General features: G+C 43.1%; 4 protein-coding genes across 4 annotated transcripts; 2 read left to right on the top strand and 2 right to left on the bottom strand.

Moving 5' to 3' along the window:
* Nucleotides 1-8,187: 8,187 nt before the first annotated feature.
* On the bottom strand, nt 8,188-10,306 carry LOC134196527 (uncharacterized). Its single transcript, XM_062665673.1, has 2 exons — nt 9,594-10,306; nt 8,188-9,469 (listed from the first exon to the last, which is right to left on the bottom strand). Exons 1-2 carry the CDS (start codon nt 9,937-9,939, stop codon nt 8,328-8,330), a joined length of 1,488 nt encoding a protein of 495 aa, XP_062521657.1. The 5' UTR covers nt 9,940-10,306; the 3' UTR covers nt 8,188-8,327.
* A 1,514-nt stretch (nt 10,307-11,820) lies between these two features.
* Nucleotides 11,821-12,460, bottom strand: LOC134196484 (ragulator complex protein LAMTOR4-like). The gene is made up of 3 exons (XM_062665626.1): nt 12,428-12,460; nt 12,278-12,358; nt 11,821-12,215 (listed from the first exon to the last, which is right to left on the bottom strand). Exons 1-3 carry the CDS (start codon nt 12,428-12,430, stop codon nt 12,027-12,029), a joined length of 273 nt encoding a protein of 90 aa, XP_062521610.1. The 5' UTR covers nt 12,431-12,460; the 3' UTR covers nt 11,821-12,026.
* Nucleotides 12,461-12,490: 30 nt separating this feature from the next.
* Nucleotides 12,491-13,646, top strand: LOC134196483 (uncharacterized). The gene is made up of 2 exons (XM_062665625.1): nt 12,491-12,521; nt 12,854-13,646. Exon 2 carries the CDS (start codon nt 12,857-12,859, stop codon nt 13,463-13,465), a length of 609 nt encoding a protein of 202 aa, XP_062521609.1. The 5' UTR covers nt 12,491-12,521; nt 12,854-12,856; the 3' UTR covers nt 13,466-13,646.
* A 108-nt stretch (nt 13,647-13,754) lies between these two features.
* LOC134196623 (disks large homolog 1-like) lies at nt 13,755-25,176 on the top strand. Its single transcript, XM_062665819.1, has 21 exons — nt 13,755-13,876; nt 13,971-14,102; nt 14,643-14,884; nt 14,942-15,031; nt 15,650-15,697; nt 15,759-15,883; nt 18,145-18,247; nt 18,306-18,399; nt 18,456-18,592; nt 18,752-18,892; nt 18,949-19,209; nt 19,261-19,363; nt 20,832-20,940; nt 21,010-21,186; nt 22,619-22,779; nt 22,841-22,888; nt 22,949-23,050; nt 23,266-23,438; nt 23,541-23,650; nt 24,740-24,831; nt 24,893-25,176. Exons 1-21 carry the CDS (start codon nt 13,858-13,860, stop codon nt 25,006-25,008), a joined length of 2,583 nt encoding a protein of 860 aa, XP_062521803.1. The 5' UTR covers nt 13,755-13,857; the 3' UTR covers nt 25,009-25,176.
* Nucleotides 25,177-26,595: the final 1,419 nt, after the last annotated feature.

The raw sequence follows: 26,595 nt of genomic DNA, 5'->3' as shown, positions 1-26,595 counted from the left end.
AAAATTCATAAAAGTCGAAAAACAATAAATTGTAAAGTAGATTGTTTTGAGATCTTTCCTTTGTTATGGATTTTAGTTCAGCAATGCTGACACCACTGCCTATACCAAGAGCGTAGATGTCGATTCCCATCTGGTCGTGGAGTTGAGTAGCCACAATTCCTGGCTTTATTCCTCTGTTTGAATGACCGTCTGTCAAAACCAGTATCTGACGTTTACTGTTACTTCTCATGCCATTACTTGTTTGAAATATGTTGTCTCGACAATATTCTAGTGCCGGTCCTGTAGCTGTTAAACCATTCGTGTAGGTTGTCTTTGTTTTGATGTCATTTATGATCTGCGTTTTGCTTTTGTGAGTGCTGCCAGAGTAGTGGAAGTTGAACACTTCCTTCACGTTTGATCCGTAGGTAACGACGGCCAGTCTCGTTTCGGGTCCGTTACATTCGAATGAGTGACACATAAAGCCGATAAAATCTGCAAGCGTGTCCACAGCCTTTTTGAATGCAGAGCTTCCAACACTTCCAGAGCTGTCAATGACTATAGCAAGATCTCGAGGATCACCGTACGTGCAACTGGGTGGTGGTGGTGCCCAACCACCCCAACCGCCACCGACACTGTCAGCAGCTAGCAGCTCGAAATCCGCTACAGCTGGAGATTCAAATGAACCAAAGTCGTTACCCAGAACTTGCATAAGTGCTGCTACTTTAGCTTGTGTAGTGGGTGGGCCTGTAAACAATAAGCACAGCCCACAATGAGACAATGTCTGTAAGTTATAATATATATATATATATATATATATATATATATATATATATATATATATATACATTCATACCTCTACAGGTACACGTACAGTGCTCTAGGCAAGACAAGATACATACGCATGCTTATAGCAAGTAAAAAAGGTAGCCATAGAAGAATAAACAGAAGACTAAACTTATATCATGCACATATTGTTTACAACATAGAAGTAACAAATCGTCAATTGTACAAACATTACACGTTACCATTGTGACTTACATCTGTCTTCTGTTTGAGAAATCTTTCCTGCTTTGCTCTTGCAAGTTGCCGACAAGTGAGAAACGTTCTTGGTGCGCGTAAACCTGAGCATCTTGCCATTCGTTGGACAGGAAACACCAGAGTCAGGAGAAAAGCTTTGCAATTGCCACTCTCCCCAGCTTGTAACGGGACAACTCTGTCCAGGTAAGTATTTCTTACACAGACCAGGAAGAGCAGTAGGATTTCTTAGACAAAAGTTTTTCCAGAAAGAAGCCATGAAAAAACCTTCACTTGAAGCGAGAATCGCGAACACCACAAAGGCAGACAAAATACTCGAGCGCTGCTTTAGGCCAACCATCACTGAAATCTCTTTGAAGTCTTTCTCTCTTTGATTCAGAGCTGAACGACCAGTTCTGACGATCCAGCTCAGAACGGAGGATTTTAAAGCTACAGAAGGAACGGGATTCCGCTATACATGGACATAATCGAATCATGCAGCCTCGTAAGTTAGAGAGCAGAAGGCACGGGTTTGCCCATCCATATGCATGAACATAATTGAATAATGCAGTTCCGTAGGTTACGGTCACTTACTAAACCATGCATTATTCATATTTCCTTACTCTTCTAGGGGGTCGCTGGATCGTCGTATTTTTGGTTTTTCTATCATATTAGTGGCAAATTGATCTCGACCTTATATGATCTATACCGTCATCAATTCCGTCTAGACAGTAACTTACTAGGGATGCATGGATCACACTACCGTGTCGTGATGGTCGCGGCATTAGCTAACTACACATTATCTATTGCAACATGTCCGGAGATTGGCGAGGCCGTTCAAACACAGCCCGTGTACTTGACCTTGCTCTGATTGAATTCTACACGTAACGATACGAACTATAGCTCACCAACAGTCAACTACTTTGAGTGCTAATCCTTGGAATTCTCGGACATTCGCCAAGCCTAGAGATAGCTGCATGGAAGAGAAAACGATTACAAACACAAACAAGTATAGATGGTATTTCGCATTAATTAAGTGGCATAGAGCCCACGCAAGGCCATCATTTCGTATGTCGATCCGTCATACAGCTTCTCAGACCGTCTAGAAATAGAGAGGCATACAGGATTAGGCCCATAGGCAGGACCTAGAATTAATTTGGCTATAGTGTGTACTGACTGCATGTTGACAATGTTGTATTGAAGAGTGAATCTTCTAGCCCTCGTTGACGCTGTTTGTTTGCGGTTACCCTACAAAACGAAGCAAAGAAGCCAAACCTTGATTTGAATGGCGTCCTAAAAATATCATCGTGAAGCAGCTAGCTCTACATGCAGTTATACTGTTGAAGCCATTTCCACGTCGCTACCCGAGCTGTCATGCAGGTTCTCACGGTTGCCTTACTTTCTCTATTTAATTAACTGGAACACTGCGTCTTTTTAATCACCAGAAAAGTGTTAGCTGGCGACGCTCTTCATTACATCATATGCACACTGCCGTAGCAATTACCCGAGGCGCGGAAGCGCTAGGGATCTACTAGTAACCACGCCCGTAGACACGACTTCATACGCCTACTGCGCATGCGCTCATTATCACAAGAGCGGATGCCGCCAATATCGTGTTGCAATGACGCACACATGAATCACAACAACACAACACAAGCATGTGGTGTTCATTCGACCTTGTATCTCATGATGTATTTGCATCCTTCTAGTCTAGGTAACTAGAGATTGCGAGGGTCACATACAAAAAAGTGTAGATGACAATCGAAGTCCCTTTTGGTCGTGAAGTTAATTAATTAAGTGGGTCTAATCCTCTGTTTGCAAGCTACAGTGCTGTAGACTACATTAGTCGTAGCAGCTAAGCTAGCTACACTGTGTAAACGTAAAATGGCTTAACGCGCGTTAAAGGGCGTGACTTAACGCACGCTAAAAAGAGTTACTTAATTAATTATTAATTAAAAGGATTTGCAACTTAATTAATGTAATTCATAAAATATACGTATAGGACAAGAAAGCACACTTTAATACCAGGAATTTACTCTGGTAACTTCTTTGTCTAAAGTTTTTCCGTGACCGAAAGTATGCGAAGTTTGTGGCGGCCATGGCTGTATAAGGCGCCGTAGCGTGCGTTACAGAGCTAGCGCACTGAACTCGTTTCATTCACAGTGCGCTGTGCGTGCTTGTTGGCTGACGATGGCTTTCCAGGCTAAGTAAAAGAGACAAGTATGAATCAAATTATGTACTCGGTATTGTGGTCTAGCAGCTATCCTACATGTAACAGTAGTAGCTGCCGGCTGTCCCGTATGTTGTACATGAAATTAATTAAACCTAACTCGATATCAGACTAGAACACTGTCACAGTCTCAGGCCTAATTGTTCGTAGCTGTTGCCTTGCTGGGCTATTAGTTGCGAAACGTAATGGGATGAAGAACAGCAGTAAAGTTGAGTTCTCCTCGGAATCCTCCCCTCCGCAGAACTAGAAACAATACAGCAGTAGGTACGGTATAGGTTTACTTGACTGTTGTGATCCGATAGTCGCTCTTCAGGTCAGTTGTTAATTAGACCAAAGGGTCAGTTGGTCTGTGCAGCTCCAGAGACTGCATGTGCCCACAACTTGCTCTGCAGATTGTTGTGAGAATTCTGAAGACATACTGGAAACTGTATTAGAGAAAAAGAAAGGTTACTTTGGCCGTCACCTCTGACTATAGATATTACTTGTTGAACTATTTTGTCTCGATTCACAATATTCCAAAGGTGGTCTAGCTGCAGCTTCAGCTAACTATGCCTATAATACTGCATGTCATTTACTAGGATATGTCTTTGATTATAAGCACGTTCTTTGGTTGTGAGAGGAGCTTTGTGCATTTTGCCAACCTACTTTAATTAATTTACGATTTTAGTAAATTTAAAGAATTAACCACCAAGTGTATCAATTTAGTAGTAAATTAATTAAGAGACTTGCTGTTTCAGTTTAAATTATTAAAATTGTAAATCGTGTAGAAAGTTGTATGCTTGACATGCCACACTAAATTGCTCCATTGGCATGCAATTGGCAAGTCATCATGGCATATATAGGGCCAAGGCTTCCAGGGCTCCTCTCATTGACTTGAGAGGAAGTCTAACTATTGAACCCTGGAGTGTTATACCTGGGGCTCGCTGAGCCAGCAAGTCTCTCTCTAATTGACTTACGGGTGCCAGGGAGACTGAATCGATCGTAGTTGCATGGGAGATGGTAACAACTGTATGTCCTCAACAGAGACAGATAAAGAAATAGGAAAGGGAGACTTCATGCACGCAACAGACTGTTTTGTGAATATCACTGGCAAGCTGGTACATGGTTTGTGCTTGCTTATCAGTTGTTTGTCATAAGTACGTGAATGTGATCTAAGACACAGCCGTACAGCAACATTATAATCGATTAGTGTATTTCAAACTGTCACTACAGTAAGACCTCTTACTGCAATCGTCTAGTTATAATTCCAAGTCAACTCTAATCATTGTTTTACACATTATGAAACACTAATACGTCTTTGGCAGTTCAATCTCCTTTTGTCCTCTTGGCCTTATACAGCAAAGTAGCACAATAATCAGTTCTTGTAGAGCTTGACCTATTTCTTCTTGTCAAAGATTTTTGAAGCAGCCTTGCACTGCATGCCTGAAGAATCTATATCATCTTTAACCAATCCACTGACTTGAGAAAATTCATAAAAGTCGAAAAACAATAAATTGTAAAGTAGATTGTTTTGAGATCTTTCCTTTGTTATGGATTTTAGTTCAGCAATGCTGACACCACTGCCAATACCAAGAGCGTAGATGTCGACTCCCATCTGGTCGTGGAGTTGAGTAGCCACAATTCCTGGCTTTATCCCTTTGTTAGATTTACCGTCTGTCAAAACCAGTATCTGGCGTTTACTGTTACTTCTCATGCCATTTCTTGTTTGAAATATGTTGTCTCGACAATATTCTAGAGCCGGCCCTGTAGCTGTAGCTCCTGTGAAACCATTCATGTAGGTTGTCTTTGTTTTGATGTCATTTATGATCTGCGTTTCGCTTCTGTGAGTGCTGCCAGAGTAGTGGAAGTTGAACACTTCCTTCACTTGTGATCCGTAAGTAATAATGGCTAGCCTTGTTTGAGGTCCATCACATTCGAATTCATGACACATATAGCCGATAAAATCTGCAAGCGTGTCCACAGCCTTTTTGAATGCAGAGCTTCCAACACTTCCAGAGCTGTCAATGACTAGAGCAAGATCTCGAGGATCACCGTACGTACAACTGGGTGGTGGTGGCGTTGGTGGTGGTGGTGGCGGTATATAATAACCACTTTGACGTCGACGTCGACGTCGACTCCAACCGCCAAAACTGGATCCGGGAGCTGGAGGAGGTGGAGGAGGTGGAGCAGCTGGACGAGCAGGTGTCGTTACAGATGAACCAAATTCGTTACCAAGAGCTTGCATGAGTGCTGATACTTTAGCTTCTGCAGTCGGTGGACCTGCAAACAAATTTTTATAAAATATTGGTCAATAACTTACATGAGACAAGGTATCACATTTTGCAAAGAACAGGTAGTTAAGCATGCTCAGTATGCATCTGTAGACCGCATTGATCGTGACTTACATCTGTCCTGTGTTTCAATGCCCTTTCCTGCTCCGTTCGTGCAAGTTACTGATGACTGATCGTAAGAAATGTTTCTGGTGCGCGTAAACCTGAGCAGCCTACCAGCCGACGGACAAGAGACGTTAGAAACGTTCGAAGGAGAAAAGCTCTGCAACTGCCACTCTCCCCAGTTCGTAACAGGACAGCCTTGTACGTTTCTGCACAGACCAGGAAGGGCTGAAGGATTTTTTGAACAAAAGTCTTTCCAGAAAGATGCCAGAGAGCCTTGGTTGGAGACTAAAACCAAAAGAAATACCAAGGACGGAACACACGAGCGCTGCTTCAAGCCAAGCATCACGACTCTAGAGAAACCCGCTTTACTGTTCGATTCACAGCAGTTCTAATGATCAGAGCTAGAACGGAGAGGTTAAATAAGCAGAGAGCAAGGACTTCCGCAACATCAAAACGGACAGCCCGTGAGTTACGCCCACCCATTACTTTAATTTAAAAACGTGGAATGCCTGGATTCCCGTGGTCTTTTAGAGCAGCCACGTCTATACCGTGGTGTATAGACGTAGCGGGATTAATTAAGTTAAGTGACGGTGTAATCTGTACTGTTGATCTGTTTGAGCTGTGGATAACCTCTACATCTGGAGACTTTCATGCATGACGTCGATCCTATGCAGTGACGATTGTGATATCGCAAGATCCTAGGAAAGTCTTGAAACTAAATGCCTAATTATAATCTGATGGCAAATATAGCAATATGCTTACTTTAAATGTAGATGCAGTCGGTGGGAATGTATGCCGGGCGAGTGTGTATTCCTTCACACATTGCAGCACACATGCAGGAACATGCATGTCTTTTGAAGAGTTTGCTGGCCAGGCGACTCCTTTGTTGGTGGCCTTTGTTGGATATGACGCAGTGTGGCCACTTCGAATTGAGAATTTGGAATCCTATCCTAGACTATAATACGCCAACCCACGCTTCCGTCTGTCTGGATGGATGTTTGTCTCTTGCGCGCCCATCGACACGGCGCCGGTCTCGGATCGTCGCGAAACGCAGCGGACCGGTCGAGTTCGGCCGTCCGAGACGAACGGTGGAGTCGGATTTTGCCTGGACTGCCTCCGACGGTCAGAAATGAGATGCCCCGGAGTTTGTTTGTTCGATTAATTAACCGAGAATGCGGATGTGACGTTGTGACGTGTGCTCGCCATCCACTGTATGCTCGCCAGCCACTGTATGCCATCCTCTGGTCTAGAGTAGAGTGCAAGATGCGCCCGTTGCAGTCAGAGGTTCTAGTCCGGCTCACCGGGCCGCGTGTTCGTGCGTGCGTCCGTCCGTCCGTCCCTACATATCTATGTATACAGTATGGTACGGAAGATGCGTTTTCACTATAGGGCGGTGGCGTCGTTCTCCACGAATAGAGCATGATGTTTTATGTGGGAAGAGTCTGAGACGGGGAATGCGTAGAGTCCAAAGTGCGCTGTCTAGAATGTGTAAGATGCGTAGAGTAATAGGACGTGTGTATTGTAAACGCGCGAAGATAAATTGCTACCGCCCATAGGGCGGGGCGATGTGACGTGCGCTCGCCAGTCACGCCATCCTCTAGAGGTATAGTAGAGTGCAAGATGCGCCCGCTGCAGTCAGAGTTTAACTAAAGCAATGTGTATTGTGCGTTCTAACGCGCGCTGCACCTGAGTAGATTGAAAACTTGCCAAATAAGTGTGTGTGTGTGTGTGTGTGTGTGTGTGTGTGTGTGTGCGTGCGTGTGTGTGTGTGTGTGCGTGCGTGTGTGTGTGCGTGCGTGCGTGCGTGTGCGTGCGTGTGTGTGTGTGTGTGTGTGTGTGTGTGTGTGTGTGTGTGTGTGTGTGTGTGTGTGTGTGTGTGTGTGTAGATTTTGTCTCGAGCGTAACACGTGGACCCGCCCTACAGTGAGATTGTGAAATGGAGGCTACTCTATAGTATACGTGTCAAATAACGGACGACTGGCCAAAGTTAATTTTTAAGTTTTCTTCGCTTAGATGTAGCTACTATCTATGTGTTAGTGCAATTCCTACCGCCCATAGAGCGGGTGAGGGCTATTAGTCTATATTATACTAGTATAATAAACATTGGGGTATCTGCAAGCTGCCATGCACAAATCGAGCGTGCAGACAGATACATGTGTGATATAATCCATTTACTATCACTCGATATCGCTGTCGTAAGTAAGACCAATGATTACGTCACACCAATATGGCATGTATCCCTCTGCACTTGTGATCATTTGTGACACATGGATTCAAATAAAAAGAATGATAGAGAATTGACCAAATACAAGGACCTTGCATTGGAGTACAGAAGACTCGAAGATTTAGCTATCTAGACCTACTGTAGAACCATGCAGCAGCAGCTGCTTTTGTAGGTACCGCATTCAGTTTGCGTAGATACCGTTACGGCATCTAGAGATGCTTGACCATGCATTCATGCAGTAGGCTAACTTTGAACTCGATTGGTTCCAGACCTGCTACATTACGTTACTAGGGTGTGAAATTGAAATGAATGATAATGATGCAGCATGATATGGTGGTAATGATGACTGGCAGTGCATGGTGGTGGTCCTGAACTGTTTTGTATTGTACAGACGTGAGCATTAGCAAACAAATACTCTAGTAGACATTGCAACATACAGTTTTATCTACTAACAAACGGTTGACATTTTACAGCTAGTCAGCGCATCTGTCTTGATTGTCTTGTTCTATCTCTTCTTGTCATAGATCTTTGAAGCAGCCTTGCATTGTTTACCAGAATGATCGAGATCATCTTTAACCAATTCACTGACTTTAAAAAATTCAGCAAAGTCATTGAACAACAAACTGAAGTAAAGTAGGTTGTTTTTAGATCTCTCTTTTGTTATGGATTTTAGTTCAACGATATTCACATTAGCTCCGATACCGAGAGCGTAAATATCAATTTGCATCTTGTCGTGAAGTTCCGTCGCCACATCTCCTGGACTTGTTCCTCTGTTTGATCTACCATCAGTCAGAAGCAGAATTTGACGTTTACTGTTACTTCTCATTCCGTTGCTTTCTTGAAATATTTCGTTTTTGCAATGTTCTAAAGCCGGTCCTGTAGCTGTGGATCCCGTGTAACCACGCATGTAGGTTGTTCTTGTCTTGATGTCATTTATAATCTGCTGTTTGTTTTTGTGAGTGCTGCCAGAGTAGTTGAAATTGAACACTGTCCTAACTTTTGATCCGTAGGTAACGACGGCGAGCCTTGTTTCAGGTCCATCACATTCGAATTTGTGACACATGTAGCCGACAAATTGTGCAAGCGTGTCCACGGCCTTATTGAACGCATGGCTTCCAATGCTTCCAGAGCTGTCAATTACAATAGCAAGATCTCGAGGATCACTGTACTGGCATCTGGGTTGAAATCTTGGTATATGTAATCCTGTACAATCAAGACTCTGATCTCGACCGTTCAAATCCTGACCTAGTCTAGTATTCTCACGTTTTCGACGCTTTTGTGAGTTACTCAGAACTGATCGACTTTGACCTAGTAGATCTCGAGGTTTCCTACGGTGGTCACTCAAGGATAAGTAAGGAGTAGGAGGAGGACTAGTGGTAGCAGTGGGATTATTAGGAAGAAGATCAGACAAAGCAGCTTTATGAATGAATTGAGGGGACTCCTGTAAATTATGTCTACCTTTGCCATTAGAAAAGTGAATGGAAGTAGAACCACCAACGGGACGAGATTTGAAATAGAGATTATTTTGCTGAAATTGTAGCGGTACAGATCCTACTGAATTTCGTAGAGGTGTTGTTGTGGATGAACCAAAGTCGTTACCAAGGGCTTTCATGAGTGCTGATACTTTAGCAGCTGTAGTTGGTGGGCCTGTAAGAAGTGCAATAACACAATTGAGACACTACCAGTAGGCTGTAGAAACAGTATACAATGACACAGTACAATGTGTCTAGAGGTCTAGATAAAGTGCATGCAAGAATGAGAGTTGACTCACATCTGTCTTCCTTATCAGATATTGCTCCTACTTTGCTCTTGCAAGTTTCTGACAAGTGAGATATAGTTTTGGTGCGAGCAAACCTGAGCAGTTTGCCACCTGACCTACAAGAGTCACTAGTGGCGGAAGAAGGAGAATATCCCTCTAGCTGCCACTCTCCCCAATTCACAACAGGACAGTTCTCTACTGATGGAAATTTTCTGCACAGACCAGGAAGAGCTGAAGGATTTCTCGAACAAAAGTCTTTCAAGAAAGATGATGACACGGGACCTTCGCTTGAGGTTAGTAGAACTGAAAGTAGTATCAAGCTAGACAAAATAGACAAGCGCTGCTTCGATCCAACCATCGCGAGGCCACAATGATCGTCTTCTACTTGATTCAGAGCTGGAACTACTCTTGAAGATGCAATTAAGAACGGAGAATTTGGATAAGCAAACGACCGGTTCCACCGGATCCACCAGCACCTATTCCCGTAAGTTACGCCCACAGTGCAGTATCGTAACCGCAGCTACGTACTTGTCACCACCGGGCTGTGAGTGTGTAGTACCACTTCAGTCTGGCCACTAAATGGCGGAGAGCAGGCCGTTCCGTTCCGTATTAGACGCAGCGTTGCGTTCACCCACATCAAACTTTGAGAGGATTGCTACGTCACGTGACACCGAGGACTAACGTGGGTGACACATACATAGAATTCAGGTCTATTTCAGCGTCAAATCGCAAGTCGTCTCTGTTTGAGCGGAAATAAAATAGAGTGGCTGACCAATCGCAGCAAAACGCGAATATTCCAATTAGCTCATTTGAGTATCCCGTATAAATCACAGAAGGCAATGACGAACATGTCCACACTTCCTTTCTTCATACTTCTTCGGTAGCGTCACGCCAGAGCACACACAAACAAAAACACAGTTTCCTTTCTCACTAGGAAATAATAAAATCGAAATTATTACAAGAGATTTTTTGTAAGAAAGTTTTCCTTAGATACGGAATCGTCTGTTAATTAACTTTACGGAACGAAACGGTCTGCAGTTGATCCGTCACATAAATTGTGAACCCGGCATATGTTTGGTCCATGGTGCAATCCGTGCTCGCAAATTTTCCATCTGTTTTCACTGACTCCAAACTTCTTAGCTAACTAGCAATAACTTCCATGACGTCTCAACGATCATCGTGATATCAATGAGCCAGTGACGACAAGTTGTAAGTTGGTTTTTAATTTCAAGGGCGTAACTAGCATTAGAATTTTACCGAGGCAAGTTTATATAAATTAATTAATTAATCTCTAGGTTCCTCAGTCACGTGTGTGGCAAGTGCTTCACGTGCCGTGAACGTGTGCTAGCTAAGTGCGAGAACAGTAATGAAAGAGGACTTCTTCTGTTCGGTAACCGTGTGTAGAATGCCCGATCTTTTCTGTTATCTACTAACTGATACATCTAGCAAAATTTTTGCAACGCCACACCCATTTTATTTACCGAGGCAACTGCCTCGGCTGCCTCATGCCTAGTTAGTTATGCCACTGATAATTCTAATATTCTAGACTAGAATATCAGTCTGCAATGTTGTTACTCACGCATCATATTCCAAAACCAAGCCATCATCATCTAGGAGATCGCCAAGTTCATACATGTATGCCAGATTGTACATGCATGTACTAAAATTTATATGTGAGCTCTTCCAATGACAAGGAACGTCTAGCTAATCACTCAATGAGAACCAATGTAATTACACTATAGTCTTTGAACACCACCTTGTACATTAATTGTAATTTCTGGACATAGTTATTATACCATAAAGTTAATTAATTAAACTAAATTCAAAGCCCTTCCGTTTGTTTTATTAATGGATATTGCGGGGGCGGGGCGCAAGTGGACTCAGGTTTACTCACACATCTAGGTATCTCTCCACTACTAACTATCCAGCACAATTTCTTTACACACCAATATGAGTCACACGGGCACTAGCTGGCCACCCCTCTGCAAAAATCCTAGATCAGCCCCTGCCCATTGTGCTCACAAACTTTTTATTGATTTGACAAATGAAATTGTATGCAAGAAATTAATGCAATTTGAGTGACAACGCAAAGTAGTTGCATGTTTTCCAAGAGCCTGCATGTACAATTTCTCCAACAAAAGATGCTTCTGCATCCCTGTTCTTATTAATTAATTAGCTAATGAAGTTGTCTTCCTAGATAATGAGCCATAAGTTGATGATAACCCACCACAGACAATGATTCAATCACAAAAATGCTCAACCCCGGCCAAACACGTATTTAATTATTAATTAATAAGATCTCAGTTTTTGCAAAGCCAGCCTGACATGACCACTTGTACTGTCAGTGCATGGTTTCAAATCACAAGTTCCTACTCGGTAGAACTAAAGGTGTAACTAATAGATGATCTAGCCATAACTCGATCAAGTTTCAAAGTACTGTAGTTCCTAGTTCTGTCTCTTGACAATGAATATTTTCCCACTAGATACAGTCGCCATCAGAGTGTATCCCTCTAATACAATCGACATCCTTCTAAACGGATCTCGTTGCTCAGCATTCGTCAGTCGACTGGCGGCCTGCAGCATACTCAGAACAACTTTAGCACAACGCTCGTCGTTCTTCAGCTCTCCCGTCGACTGCACAGCAAATAGACAAAACTTAATTTCTTAGCGGCACATTGAAAGAGGTAATGACATACAGCCAATACGGCGCCGTCGTCACTCAGCACCAGACACCCCACCTGCCCTGGAAGGGCTTCGAGACTTTGTGTTAACATAGCCTATAAGCATAGAAACGTTAAAATTATTGAGAGGTAACGACTGTGGCAATCTTGAGCAGATTTACCTACCATATGCGTCGAGCAAGGAAATATAATCCGGGATTCTAGGTCACGAGGATTAGATGATGCACATCCGGGCTTTGATTATTTGGACAAGCCAAAAGTAAGTTATAAATTGCTTCTGTTAGATCATATGTTATATAAATATGATAGTCCTATATACGTTTAAGTTTTTTCTAAACTTTTAACGACGTTACCTAGTCTGCTAGTAGACATAGACATCACGTGCACCTATTTGTTCTTTTCTGTAGTCTTCGGGAGCTTGAGTTTGCCAGTTAGCATTATGTTTAGACGTGCCTGATTATGGCTATTGCAACTATTAGTAATTTTATTGTCAGTTTGTGAGCGTGGTTCGTTTTCCGCCAGTCTGAAATTGTTGTACACGCACATGCAGCTCAGAGGATGCCAGTTTAGTACTTAATTATGCATTTGTAGCGAATGAGCTCAACAGTCAAAACTCAGTCTGATCAGCAGATGACTGGGGATGTGTCCGCCTATGGGAGACGAGTTCTCGAAGAGTACGAGGAACGATCAAAATTGCAGAGCTTACTATCACGACAAATCCTGGCTGCATCAGGTGCTACTGTGACAACTATAAGTGGATGGTTCACTAACAGACTGTGGAAGCAGCGGCAATACTCTAGAGTGGGGATCGCTGGGATTTTGGCCGTCTGCTCTCTTACTGCTGGATCAATAGCTGTGCTATGTTGGGAGTACTTAGTAACGAGACCCATTGACAAAGAAAGACTACTGTGCTCGGTGTGCGTTGCAACTCGAGGTTCAGCTGTTGCTGTCCTCGGAGGCGTCATTATTCCAGGGATGTTTGGTGCATTGGGCACGCGATTGAAACCATTTCCTAAATCTCTACCTCAGCTTCTCGGAGCCAGTGCTCATTTGCCGAAACCACTGGGAACCGCTGGCATCATACTGATGAGTGTTCAAGCTGGTGTGGGATACCTTCTAGCCGGAAAACAAATAGAACTAAAGTTAGAAGAGAGAGTCATAAGGCGAAAAATTTTTACAGAACATCAAGAAATCACTAGATAACTATACTAATGTATTATATTTGTTTGGCTAGCGCGCGTTACGCATACAGTCACGTGACTTAGTTCTAGTGCAAATGTACGCTGTACACAGTACCAGTAGAATACTCTCTAGCTGAAAGCAAATAGAATCATAGAATAGAGGCAACCATAAAACAAAAAATCAATAAGAAAACTTTAAGAAATTCTAGATAACTAAATACTATAAATTATGACAAACATTTGTTTAGCTAACGCGCGTTAAGCACATCACGTGACCTAGTTCTAGATCGTCATTATTGCGCATACTCTTCACCAAGACTATTTCGGTCCGCCATCTTCAACCGTCGATTGTCGCTGCTAGAGTCCCTTCTGCCGTCTCTACGCGAGCCAGAACCAACAGATTCGCCCCCAATCATGCCGGTGAGAAAACAAGGTGCGTACACCAGCCAAGCGACGCCAACTGGCACTCGCGAGCAAGAATGCCATACGTTCGTGTTTGCATGACTTCGTGTGTTTGCCTTGTGCAGATGCACACCGCGCTCTCGAGCTCCTCGAAGACTACCACTCTAAACTGACTCGCCCGGATGACCGGCCACTTCGCACCGCCATCGAGAGAGTCATCAGAATATTTCGCAGCCGCCTCTTCCAGGCTCTTCTCGGTAAGCGCACACGCACTGTAGGCGCTTTCGCTATTGTTTCCGTGTTTTTGCCTTTGTCTTGGTCGTCGACTTCGCCTCGTTTCGCGTTCAAGTCATGCGAAGTGCTATAATTTGGCTGCACGTGCAGACAGGGTGCGAGTAGCAACTGCGGAGTTGTAGCGGAGGTGATCAACTGGTGTCGTCAGACGGAGCTATTTCGGGTCCGGGCTAGTTGCCACGATTTGCCAACGACTTTGGTCGTGAGAAGAAAGTATTATGTGTGATGTATTTCGGGGAAATGGGGTTCATGGTTGTGTTGTGTTTTTTTTCCGATTTTTTGTGTGACGAATTTTGGGCTGGTGGTGTAGTGAAGGCTCGGATTTTACATTTTGAGTGCATGTCGTGTATTGTGTTGTGTTGTGTTGGATCGAGCAGGTGCCGTCGTTGCGTGACTCGACATTATGTTTATTTATAACAGTTCCGTCTGAGCAGGATGCTTGTGTGCTGCTTCGTTGGTACTGTCATGTTGTCGTCATGATCGGAGGGCACGTGTTGTTATAGATATCCAGGAATTTTATGAGGACACTCTACTGGATGGCACCAAATCGGTCGACCAGAAGACACAGGAAACGATGGATATGGCTACAGCCTGGGAGAAGCAGTCACCGATGCCTTACAGGAAGGTGACCAAGAAGGATGGCGAACAGGAGGCCGAGAAAGAGCCTACACCACCACCACCTCCACCTCCAGTCGAAGCTTTAATGGAAGAGGCTTCTGCTGTTGCTATGGTCGAGACTGTTGAAGTGAGGAGTTGTGTTGTGGTGATCGAGGTGTGTAAGGAGTGTTGCCCTTTGGTTTAGTCGTTGCCCTTGCCGCCTCCTGATCCAGAGATTCTAAACCAGCTTGATGAACCGAAGACTGTGACTAATGCCGTTGATCAAACTGATGCTGTAAGTGTTGCCTAATTCGTTAGTGTAAGTCTATTTTTGGATGGAAGTGAAATATGGCTGGTTGTCTATCTATGGTGGACAGTGATGCATTTGTGATGTTTTTCTCTCTTGGCTAAGATGCACTTTAGAACGAAAACGAGGGTGGGTGTTGAGGGATGTTATCGCATTGCTGTGTGGGTTTTCTATTTTTTTTTTTCGTTGTGTTAGTGCATTCTCACACATGGGTTGGAAATCCGATGTCAATTTTTGTTGTCTATATGGTTCTGACAAACTAAATGTTTGCTGCCACTCATGCACACATACCACACACACACACACACACACACACACACACACACACACACACACACACACACACACACACTGTGATTTGTTGTGGGCGTGTGAGTCCACACCTTCAACATTAACATACACATCTACCATATGGTATTTACAGTTGTATTAGAAACCATACCAAACTAGAAGACAGCATCTATTTTACCAGTAGTTGAAGCCACAACCTATAAGCTCTACAACATCCATGTCCAGTGATATAAACGTTCGTTCAATGACTGTATCAGACACTAATCTAGAGTATAATATAGTGATGAAGTAATACGTTTGTGTGTGGTACCACAGGGCCAAGAAAGTTGGCAATGGGAGCAAGAGACAATTATCTTGGAGAAGGTTTCATAGTCGATGCTCTTATGCTGCAACATAGACATACGTATCGCATTTGTGTTCTCAGGGAACACAAGCACTCGGATTCAGCATTGCAGGAGGACTGGATCACCCTCAAGCCGAGGAAGACTACGGTCTATATGTGACGAAAGTCATGGATAAAGGAGCTGCAGCAGACGATGGCAGACTAAAGTGAGATTTACGTTTGTTTTCATAGTTCTGAAACATGGAGCATTATGTGGCAAGCACAGACTGTTGCATTGTTTGTTTGCATACCATCACACTACGTAAACAACAAGAACAAACTACCATACCTAATGTAATCATTACAGTCACATGTATCCTGGTTACTTTCACTTTCACTTGAGTTGTGTTCCTAGTCTGTTGTGTACGTTGAATCGTTATCCTCAGTCAGTAGTTCTATCTGGGTGTTCATATCAATCTTACCGTAACTCAAACGTACACGTTGATAGACGTGCATGCATATAACTAGGTTTGAATACTACCTCATTGGGGCATTAATCGAACATGGGGCATTATTATTTCTCTATAGAGTCATCATGCATGGGGGCACATTGTGGAATATGGTAGGTTTATAACTGAAGGCAATTAGTTGGGATAATTTTTCTTGTAATCGATAGTTGCCATATTGATAATGTCGTCGTTTGTTTAGTTGGCTAGTATTTGAGTGTGTTGCTTTTCGTGTCGTGTCGTGTCGTGTGTGTAGTGTACTGTATATAGAATAAGAGACACACAGAGACGGTGATTGGTATGATTAGATGTTGAGTGAGGTCGGCAGCTGTACTAACATGGCTGATAGTCGATACTGAATGTATGAATAACCTGACTGCCCGCTGGTGGGGATTATAACGTTTGTAAAGTGAGTCGGACGTCACTCGATGTACTTGGACACAAGTGCTGTTATCATAAATATTAATATTATTAAATTAACTTTATTATTTAAATTATTTTTAAATTAAGTTTATTAATTATAAATTATTAATCACACCACACTAAATTAATTTCACACTGAATTGTGTGAAATTAAGTATCCCCTGTAGGCAGATCCTCCCTCTTTGTTGACGGTGGCAAGTGTACTAAAAAACCTAGTCATTTGAAAGATATAATGATGTGACGTCTATGGTGCTGTACTCTGTGCAGCAGCATCCAACTGAGCTCAATGATTGAGTCTACCGTAGATGGATTCGTTTCGTATGATCTAGAAGGTTTGCATTACCCTTATGGCCGGACACGATGTCCGAGTCCCAGGGTTCTCCCCAGGATTTCGAAATAGCTTGGCAGAGACGGTATTTGCAACACATGCCCCTTTCTGCGACAGACACTTGGATACCCAAACCTTTGCTAGTGGTGTGTCGTTATGCCCCACCATGAGGGACATGTGGGGTCTGGGCGCCCACCAACCCTTCAGGTGAGCCCAGTAGGGCACATGTTTCTGTTGTAGTCCACACAGTGGTCAATGACTAGCTAATTCGATATATAGATTACAGGCATTATGGTGATCGAGAACTTGGGACAGCATGCCTGGTGGTTATCAATGACCACCAGGAAAGCGCTGGACGTCATCGTCAACAGACCGTTTGCCAGACCACGGAGACTCCCCAACGACTGAAACGAGTCATAGACTCATGGACAATGCTAGAGAAACATGAGAAAGAAAGAAAGACAAGTTTCATAATTTAATGTTGATGATTTCAAACTGTGTATTAATTAGCTAAGCCCCGGCTGCCGTTACAACTAAAATATTTAACAAAGTCAGACAGTGACTTATGGTGATCGGCCTGTGGCACAGCTCCTTGATTCGCTTGGATAGAACTGGTTTTCTCCGGCTCGTTACTTTTAGCTTCTGTCTCTTCGGGACACGCTTTCTCTGACTTTTGCCCCAATACGGGAAAGAACGAAGTTATTGAACATGCCACTTTCCTCTTCATCTCTCTGCGTGTTTCTTTACGCACATGCACACTAACACGGCATCTGCATAGCCTCGAAATTCCAGACCTTTCTCGCGTAAACGAAACGTCTGGATGTCCTAAATTGACTTTGAAAGTGGAAGAGGTGACTGGTTGACCACACAAACGTTCTTCAGTGACTCGTCTTCTAATTACGACTTTTGCAGTCAATTAGAATCCAGATCTCCCTAATTTTTTTTACACACGATTGTACTTGGTCACGTGGCTGGGATTTCTCAGCGTGGTGCTGTGCCACATTACCACACTCTAAGGAGGACTCTGGCCGACTAACTGGATTTGACTAGGACATCGGTGTGTTTTGGTCAGACAAATGTCCGATGGCTGACCGTTATCATCCCCACTGATCCTTACTACATTGACATCTTTTTTGTTCTTTCCAAACTTAACTTTTTCTTGTCATTTGTTCGTTTTGTGTTCGTATCAGGTGATCATCATTTCGCTTTGTTTACTACCGATTTTTTCTAGGACCGGCGATTGCATTCTGAGCGTCAACGGTGTCGTTCTCGACAAGGTGATGCATCAGGACGCCGTCGACACGCTCCGCAATGCAGGAACGACAGTAACTCTAGTGAGTCACGCACTCACCATCTCACGCCGTTGTGTCATCACGCAGTCGTGTTTTCCAGGTCATTAGACGTAAGGTACCTCTGGCCGCTAGTGCCCCCGTTAGTTCCAAAGTAGAAGAGCCAATAGAGATTGTGTTGGTTAAAGGTGGAAAGGGTGAGTCAATGGTTATCATCTGTAATTCCCTAAGTAAGTGATTATGTGGCTTGTAGGTCTCGGTTTTAGCATTGCTGGTGGCACCGATAATCAACACATCAGCGGAGATGATGGGATATTTGTGACGAAGATTATCGAGGGCGGAGCCGCCTCGGTCGACAAGCGCCTCGCAGTCGGTGATTGTATTCTAAGTGTAAGAGCTATATGTACGTTGTACGTCTACATGAACACACACACACACACACACACACACACACACACACACACACACACACACACACACACACACACACACACACAATATTATGATAAACCTTCGTTGTGGAAGTCGATTGACGTGTGTATGGTGTAGGTGAATGAAAAGTCTCTGGTGGATGTGACACACGATTACGCCGTTTCGGTCCTAAAAGCGACTCAACAGACGGTGAAATTAGTGATCACCAAGACTTCATTGTTGCCGCCTGAAAAAGAAAAGCCAGTCAAGAGATCAAAAGTGTGTATCATTGTGATTCATTGTAAACGTGTGTTGTGTATTGTTTTTTGTTTTAGGCACCTCCGCATGCCAAGTCTCCTCCGGTTAGTGCGATGCCGGCCGTTGGGCTTGCAATGATTCCACCGGAACCGAAGCAGGTGTCGCCGCACGGTGGTGTGAGGGAACCACGAGACGTCGCACTGAGTAAAGGTCACCAAGGACTCGGCTTTAACATTGTCGGCGGCGAGGACGGCGAAGGAATCTTTATATCGTTTATATTGGCCGGCGGTGCTGCTGATCGAAGTGGCCAGTTGAAGCGAGGAGATCAAATACTTTCTGTATGTGAAATCGTGTTGGTAGATATTGTATTTGACTTTCTCTGTTTGTAGGTCAACAGTAAAGATTTGAGAATTGCGACGCACGAAGACGCCGCTGCTGCATTAAAGGGTTCGGGTGCGACTGTGCATATGAGGGTTCAATACAACCCTGAAGGTGAGTGACAATAGAGATGATTTAAACTGTATTTATTGTCAACTAGATGTGTTGTTGTAGCAAAAATAGCTTTTAAAATAAAAAATAAAAATTAATAAAATGAATAGAGAAGCACTATACAGTGCTAAACCCTCGGCTGGTGTACATGCACACCACATGGCGCTGAGACGTGTACAGTGTATGTAAGGTGGCTGAGGATCAAGAGGCACGATCGAATTCGAATGCTCATGAATTTGATCAACACCATCAAAATCCCCTCACTTGGTGGTTACGCCTACTGTATTTACACAGCTATCTGTCTAACCACAATCATTTAGGTTGTTGTAATGAGGTGACCTCAGAGCCGCCAGAGCCAAAACAAAACATTCATGTGGGGAACATGCACGTGCAAATGTAGATTAGATGTCTCTGTTCTCTGTGACTTTGGATACGGTAACGAAATGAATAGAGACACTAAAAATTTAGCGTACTTACTGGTCAGTTGCTTCGTCTGACAAACAGACACTGTCATGGACAATGCATATTCCCTTTTGCAAATTTCTGTTGAAGACGACACTAGTGATTTTTCAACAACACCGAAAATTCAAGCTGGCAGGCTGCAGAATCACTATGCAGAAATACTGTGAAACAAGCAAAATGTTACAAGTCAGGTACAGCTACACCATTAGTCTCTAGAGGCCTGATTGTTGGTGGGAAAACATATATGGGCAAATATAGACTATATGCGTTGTTTCTATGTGCTAAACCGGTAAAGGAAAGGAATAATTTATTATAAACACCATGTACAGGGCGGAAGCTCGATGGCTGAATTCTTGTAGCATAGCTCCCAAACAAACAGAGGTGGAGCCGTATGATGACATCACATTCATCTATTGGTCGGAATAGCTTCATTTGCATCTACGCTAATTGAGTATAAATATGGTCACACGTCGACCCACTATTATAGCCTTAGCCCGGATATCTGGGCCTTAGGTAATAATGTTAATTCAGTCCCGGGTGGTGACAGCAATATAATGAAACGAGTATGCTGTTTCTTTCTCACTGTCTATTTGGCTATGTCTGTGAGAGTAGACTTGTTTTCGTCGATGGGGAGTTTCTGTGATCTGGTGTGGGGATTGTTGGCAATGAGGATCAGTGCTTTCTTGGTAGTCCCAGTATATCTACTGGGCATGCTGTTCAGAGCTGGCAAAATCCTCGTAGGGCACGCAATCAATAATCAATAAGCCAGTTACTAGCGCCATATGAATTACACGGAAACACGTACCTCTCTGGGAGTTACCTGCCGGGTTGGTGGGTGATGATGACCATAATACATTTTAGTTTGTAATAAATATTAATTAATAAAATAACAATTAGTAATAATAATATAAAATACAAAAGAAATAATTTAGCAAACATTATTTTTGATTTCTCTGTAATTTGTATTTAAATTATTGACGTGCTGTCTGTGTCGCGTGTTGTACTGTAGAGTATGCCAACTTTGAAGCGAAGATCAACGATATGAAAGAGCGTGCACAAGGTGCCGGTACGGCAGCCGGATCATTGCGAACATCGGCCAAGAAAGAACTCTTTGTGAGGTAATACACACAAAAAAGATTGCTCACTACATGACTCAAGCGGGAAGCCATAAAATGTTGTTTGCATAGAGCACTCTTTGATTACGACAAGAACAAAGACTCAGGACTTCCCAGCTCAGGCCTCAGCTTTAGACACGGTGACATTCTTCACGTGACGAACGCTAGTGACGATGAGTGGTGGCAAGCGAGACGAATCACGGCTGAAGGAATAGAAGAAGGTCAAGGCGTCATCCCGAGCAAGAAGAGGTTTACAATATTAAAGAAAAGTCACACACACACACACACACACACACACACACACACACACACACACACACACACACACACACACACAGTACTCGAAATAAGGAAAAAAGTTGGCCGGACGTAAGTCCGACCAAAGTAGCTTTTGACTAGACTTCTGCCAAATTTGATCGGACTTTCACAAAATGTACAATATCATATTATAACATATAGTATAATATATAACATATAGTATAATATATGACATAGATAACAATTATATATATATATATACATTTTAAAATTATATATGCATAATATATTCATTATGTATCCATACACATGAAGAGCTGTTATCACTGCTCTGGACTTCACAATGCAGCATCATGCACATGTACACTACATGTACCTCTTTGAGCCCTAGCAACCAGATTAGTAGGTGCCATTTGGGGCAAAAAGCCCACTGCCTTACTGGGATAGCAAGGTAGTTTCAGGTAACTTGAATTAATTTTAACACCTTGGCACTCTTTCACTGTTTGCATACATGATTGTTGGTACTATTTTATAATGCAATGAACACAAACACGTGGAAACTGATCTGCGTGTGTTAGTTCTCTTCTCCTAATGCAAGCGCTTGCTGACCAAAAAAAGGCAATTCCCATCCTTTCACCATTTATACTAGTAGGTAACCAGACGGTGCTTATTGCGGCAGAATTGATGCTGCAACGTTGTCCACTCTGAAGGAACTAAATCAATGGTTGAGAACTCAAAGGCAGCCATCAGAAAACAAAAGACAAGATAAGAAACTAATTTTAGTGATTTGTGATAGCCCATGGCACCTATCATCAGTATGTGAAACTATGCCAAGGGGTAGGCCTTTTATAATTGCATAGAAAGAGATGAGCAGTGGCTTAGTTGCTGGTCTACCCTCAACCGATGACTGGCCAAAGGATGGGATGGCTGCCTTACCTAGACACATTCAAGACCTGCAACAACTGTCAGAAAAATGAAGTCAACCCAACCACATGTTAATTAACACAACACCTAAAATGGTAACACCAGCTGTTTACTATTGTAAAATACCTAAAGACTTAAAATGTGTTACCTTCACCTGTGACCACCTGTGATGCAGCAGACATAGGATACTGCCTTGCACATGTACATGCTAAAAGTTACATGCTCCACAGTTTGCTCTAGCTTGTTCTAAGCTCACATTGGTTAACAAAATCAAGATTTCTAGGCTACAGTTCAGATTGGTGACAGGACTAGGATGTCTGTGCATAGATTCAGTTGCCTGGACAAATAGCAATATTGATCAGACATTGTCTGATGTCCCGGTGGTTATTTCGAGCTCTGCACACACACACACACACACACACACACACACACACACACACACACACGAGAGAGAGAGAGAGAGAGAGAGAGGAAATAGTACAAAACTGTTGTTACACAGGGTCGAAAGGAAAGAGAGATCGAGGCAAAAGAGTGTCAAGTTCTCAAAGTCCGTGAACAAGGACGACAAGAAGGGCGGTAACGGCGGACGAAGGAGGAGCTTTAATCTGTCGAAGCGAATACCATTTTTCAGGAAGAAGGAAAAGGCACCGAGCGAAGAGAGTGAGTCATGTCATCATGCATAGTGCAGTCGTGTAAGTCTAATTGTGAGTGTCGAATATAGAACTCGAAGAGGCCGTACTATCGTACGATGAAGTGACTCAGGAAGAGAGTAAGTGCTGGACGTAATGGTTGGATTCGATGTGTTGTGATCAGTGGCGTTTTGGTGCAGTCAGTTATGCGAGGCCGGTGATTATTTTGGGTCCGCCGAAGGATCGGATCAACGACGATTTGATTCAAGAGTTTCCCGAACGCTTTGGCAGCTGCGTGCCTCGTAAGTTTGTTTGTCGTTTGTGACGTTGTTTATCTCCTTTGTGTCGTGGAGCAAGACCTGAATGGGTATGACCTGCTTCTTGGGTACAAAGGTACACGAACGTTCGTCTGACTCAATGGGAGACTGACAGACTGTCTGGCAGTTGGCCCATTTTGCCTGCCTTTAGACAACACGACAGTGTATACTGTGAAGTTGATTTCAATTTTTTTGTATAGATACGACTCGAGGTGCTCGTGAGTACGAGGTCGACGGTCGAGATTATCACTTTGTGGAGTCGCGCGAGCAAATGGAACGCGACATTCAGAATCACAAGTTTATCGAGGCAGGACAGTACAATGATAATTTGTATGGCACTAGCGTTGCCGCCGTGAGAGAAGTAGCCGAGAAGGTAATCGGACATGTGTGTGTGTGTGTGTGTGTGTGTGTGTGTGTGTGTGTGTGTGTTTGATCGGTGCGATTAGCGTGTCGTAATGGTCTGAATCGATTGCAGGGCAAACATTGTATACTGGATGTCAGCGGGTATGCGATCAAACGACTAGAAGTCGCCGCTCTCCAACCTATTGCGGTGTTTGTTCGACCGAAGTCGGTTGATTCGATCAAGTAAGAGTAGTTGTAGAGGTCAGCGGTTGCCATGTCCAGCACAACTGCTTGTAACTCACAGTCACATCGGCATTTTGAGACCCGGTGATGTTGTAGTGACAGACAGACAGACATACAGACAGACAGAGAGGCACTCTACTCGTCTTCATCTTTGTCTTGTTGTCCACCTTGTGGCTTAGCATCTGGGATTATCGCAGCCTTACCTTGTCCTCGTGTGTCTTCCCCAGATTCTGTTGTCATCATCTCATCTTTGTCTTCGTCTTATCTTGTGACTTTAGTGTTGGGAAGTATCGCAGCCGTACCTTGCCTTTGTGGCCTAGCGCATCTTCTCTGGATTTTGTTGTCACCATCTTCGTGGTTTCTTTGGATTCTGATGTTGTGATTTCTTCTGACTTGCTTATCTTGTACCTACCTTTAGAGCCCAGCCTCTTGTTTGTAGTTTGCAAGTTTTATGTTTCTTACTATTGTTGGACTTTAGTTACCAGCTTGCAGTGATGTATAATACTTTGATGTTTGATAATATATGTATTGACAGACAGACAGACAGACAGACAGTGAGGCATATTGACCCTATTGGGTCTCTGGAACATTTTAAATAGTTTGGTTGGCATTCATTTATGAAAATATATGAAAAAGACAGACAGACATTTAGAATGTAATAGTGTTGAAATTTTAAATATGTGTATTGACAGACAGACAGACAGACAGACAGACAGAGACAGACTGCATTGTTCTCTTTTAAGTGTTACATGTTTGTTTGTTTTTTAAATCTAGTCCTAGTAAACTCTTGTAGTTACAGAACTTTATATAGTTACCTTGCTAGCATTGTATTATAGCTGTATGTTTGAAATAAACGTTATTTGATAGAAAAACAGACAGACACATAGATGGACAGACAGACAGAGACAAATTGATCACTTTACCCCTTGTGTGTGAGGGGTAATGATCAGACTGAAGGTCATTGAGATGTCGGTGTGACACGAACAGGGATATCATTATCGGGGTAGAGAGACTGTAGGAGGCAGGCGACCTAATCATCTCAGATTTCGATAAAAAGATAAGCTCTAAGAGCTTTGCGTCATCTCTTAGGGACATGAATAAACGAACTCGGGACGACGAAGCCGAGAAAATGTTCGAGAGAGCCGCCAAACTCGAACAAGAATTTGCCGAGTATTTCACAGGTTGTCGCTCGTATCTATGATATCCACGCAATCAATGACATAACGATAATTGTGTGTCCAGCGATTGTAACCGGTGACACATACGAGGAGATATACTTGCAGATCAAGCGGATCATTCACCAAAACTCTGGCCCACTCATCTGGGTGCCCGTTCGAGATTCCAAAGACCTCGACTGATTGTCCCAAGTCAGAACTCGATGGACGTGCCAGTTTGACATTAGCAGGTGATTTGCATATGTGGTATTACTAAATTGGTTGAGGGTAGGGGACGAGTTGATTTTGTGGTGCAAGTTTTTTTGCTGTAGCTGTAGCTCAAACGTGCACTAATAGACTGTTTAACCTTGATTATACTCTTCAGCTGTAGTAGCTTTTACGTCGTATATGCAATCTACTTACTTTTGGAGTGAGAAAACATGGTCCCTTTGTGTTACCGTGAGAAACAGAGAGTAAGACGTTTGAGACTGGGGGTCGAGCGATGTGAGTGTTTAGCTATTAATAAGGGGCATGTCTCTACTTGTGCCGATCTAAACTAGAACTAAGGCCAAACTGATTAAATTTCTTGATGTTCAGATTTGCTGGTCTGTTTTTGAGCTTGACCAAGTAAATTGTGAAATGCATATGCAATGACGTTTGCCTTTTGTGGTACGTTTGTGTACAATACTCGTGCAAGCGGGTATCCATTGCAGCGCAAGCCTTAACAGAACAGCAGACCTTTGCATATCCGACTCTCTTTGAGTAAGCCACGGAGGAATAGGGGTCAAATAAGTGAAAAGAACAGATAATCGAAACGTTGGAGTTTCAACCATACCTCTGAGTTCCAGTTTGGTTTATGGAGTCCCAGTTACCGTATGTGCATGGTCTGAACTCTGAAACTTGTACAATACGCTAGTGATAAAATAAAAACTACAATCACCAAACTAACACCTAGAAACCTTCCTATCTTTCGTTGTCATCACTGCACCTTGTCCTAGTCTCGCATAGCCAGACCCTTTTCCTGCGTCATACTTTTGACCCAAATTTTTTGCAGAAGTATGATGTGGGGAAAAGGGTTTGGGTACGTGAGACTAACCTTGTCCACTGCCCTTAAGCAAACGGGCTTGTAATGTCATATCAGCTTTGCAAAAGTGGTTGGATGTACGAAGGTCTACTGTATGTGGTCGAGTGTTTGTGTACTCCCGTGTTCTGCTTGTTTTTTTCTGCACTTGTGCTCCATTTGCTTTAGTGTTCTCAATGAGAACTGTGCGTGCTCAAATGTTATGTTGTCATTATTGTTTAACTTCTTATTTTGGTCAGACTGACAGTTGGTCCGATGTTCATGTCAAAAGATCTGAGCATAAAAATTAGTTGGTCTGGCCCAAAGGTGTTTAGAAAAGACGTATTGTCTCCACCTATTTTGTTAGTCTGGGAATTTTACACTCTTGTCTGGAAACTTGATTTGGTATTATGGAATCGGAGAAGTCATGTGTGACAGCGTCTGAGAGTGCATTGGAGTGTGGCGCTACAATTTTAGAATAAACAGAGCGAAAAGAAAGTGAGATGGCTCAGAATCGATGTTTACTCTGGTGCACATTACCATCATGTGACAGTTAAACCTAAAGTACTTGAGCTAAACTACCTCTGAACCGAGTTTAGCAATAGCTGTTTAGGTTTAGGGTAAACAAGTTTAACGCTAGTGGAGACATGCTCGGATACAGTAGGATGTCACTACTCCTGTTCATATGGTATTATAGTTACTTAGGCAGTTGTTCACACTGGCGTGAACAT

Source organism: Corticium candelabrum, chromosome 21 (genome assembly GCF_963422355.1).
Source record: "Corticium candelabrum chromosome 21, ooCorCand1.1, whole genome shotgun sequence".
In the NCBI taxonomy this organism is placed as follows: domain Eukaryota; kingdom Metazoa; phylum Porifera; class Homoscleromorpha; order Homosclerophorida; family Plakinidae; genus Corticium; species Corticium candelabrum.
Note: the sequence above shows the minus strand (reverse complement) of the source record. Positions and strands in the feature narration are given on the sequence as shown.

Coding starts and splice junctions, on each gene's coding strand:
- LOC134196483 (XM_062665625.1), top strand. CDS start 12,857: ATGAGCTCAACAGTCAAAACTCAGTCTGATCAGCAGATGACTGGGGAT.
- LOC134196527 (XM_062665673.1), bottom strand. CDS start 9,939: ATGGTTGGATCGAAGCAGCGCTTGTCTATTTTGTCTAGCTTGATACTA. Junction 9,470..9,593: donor ATCTGATAAGGAAGACAGAT/GTGAGTCAACTC, acceptor CACTTCTTACAG/GCCCACCAACTACAGCTGCT.
- LOC134196623 (XM_062665819.1), top strand. Junction 18,248..18,305: donor CAGGAACGACAGTAACTCTA/GTGAGTCACGCA, acceptor CGTGTTTTCCAG/GTCATTAGACGTAAGGTACC. Junction 19,210..19,260: donor GAGGAGATCAAATACTTTCT/GTATGTGAAATC, acceptor CTCTGTTTGTAG/GTCAACAGTAAAGATTTGAG.
- LOC134196484 (XM_062665626.1), bottom strand. Junction 12,216..12,277: donor ACGACGGCGCCGTATTGGCT/GTATGTCATTAC, acceptor TTTGCTGTGCAG/TCGACGGGAGAGCTGAAGAA.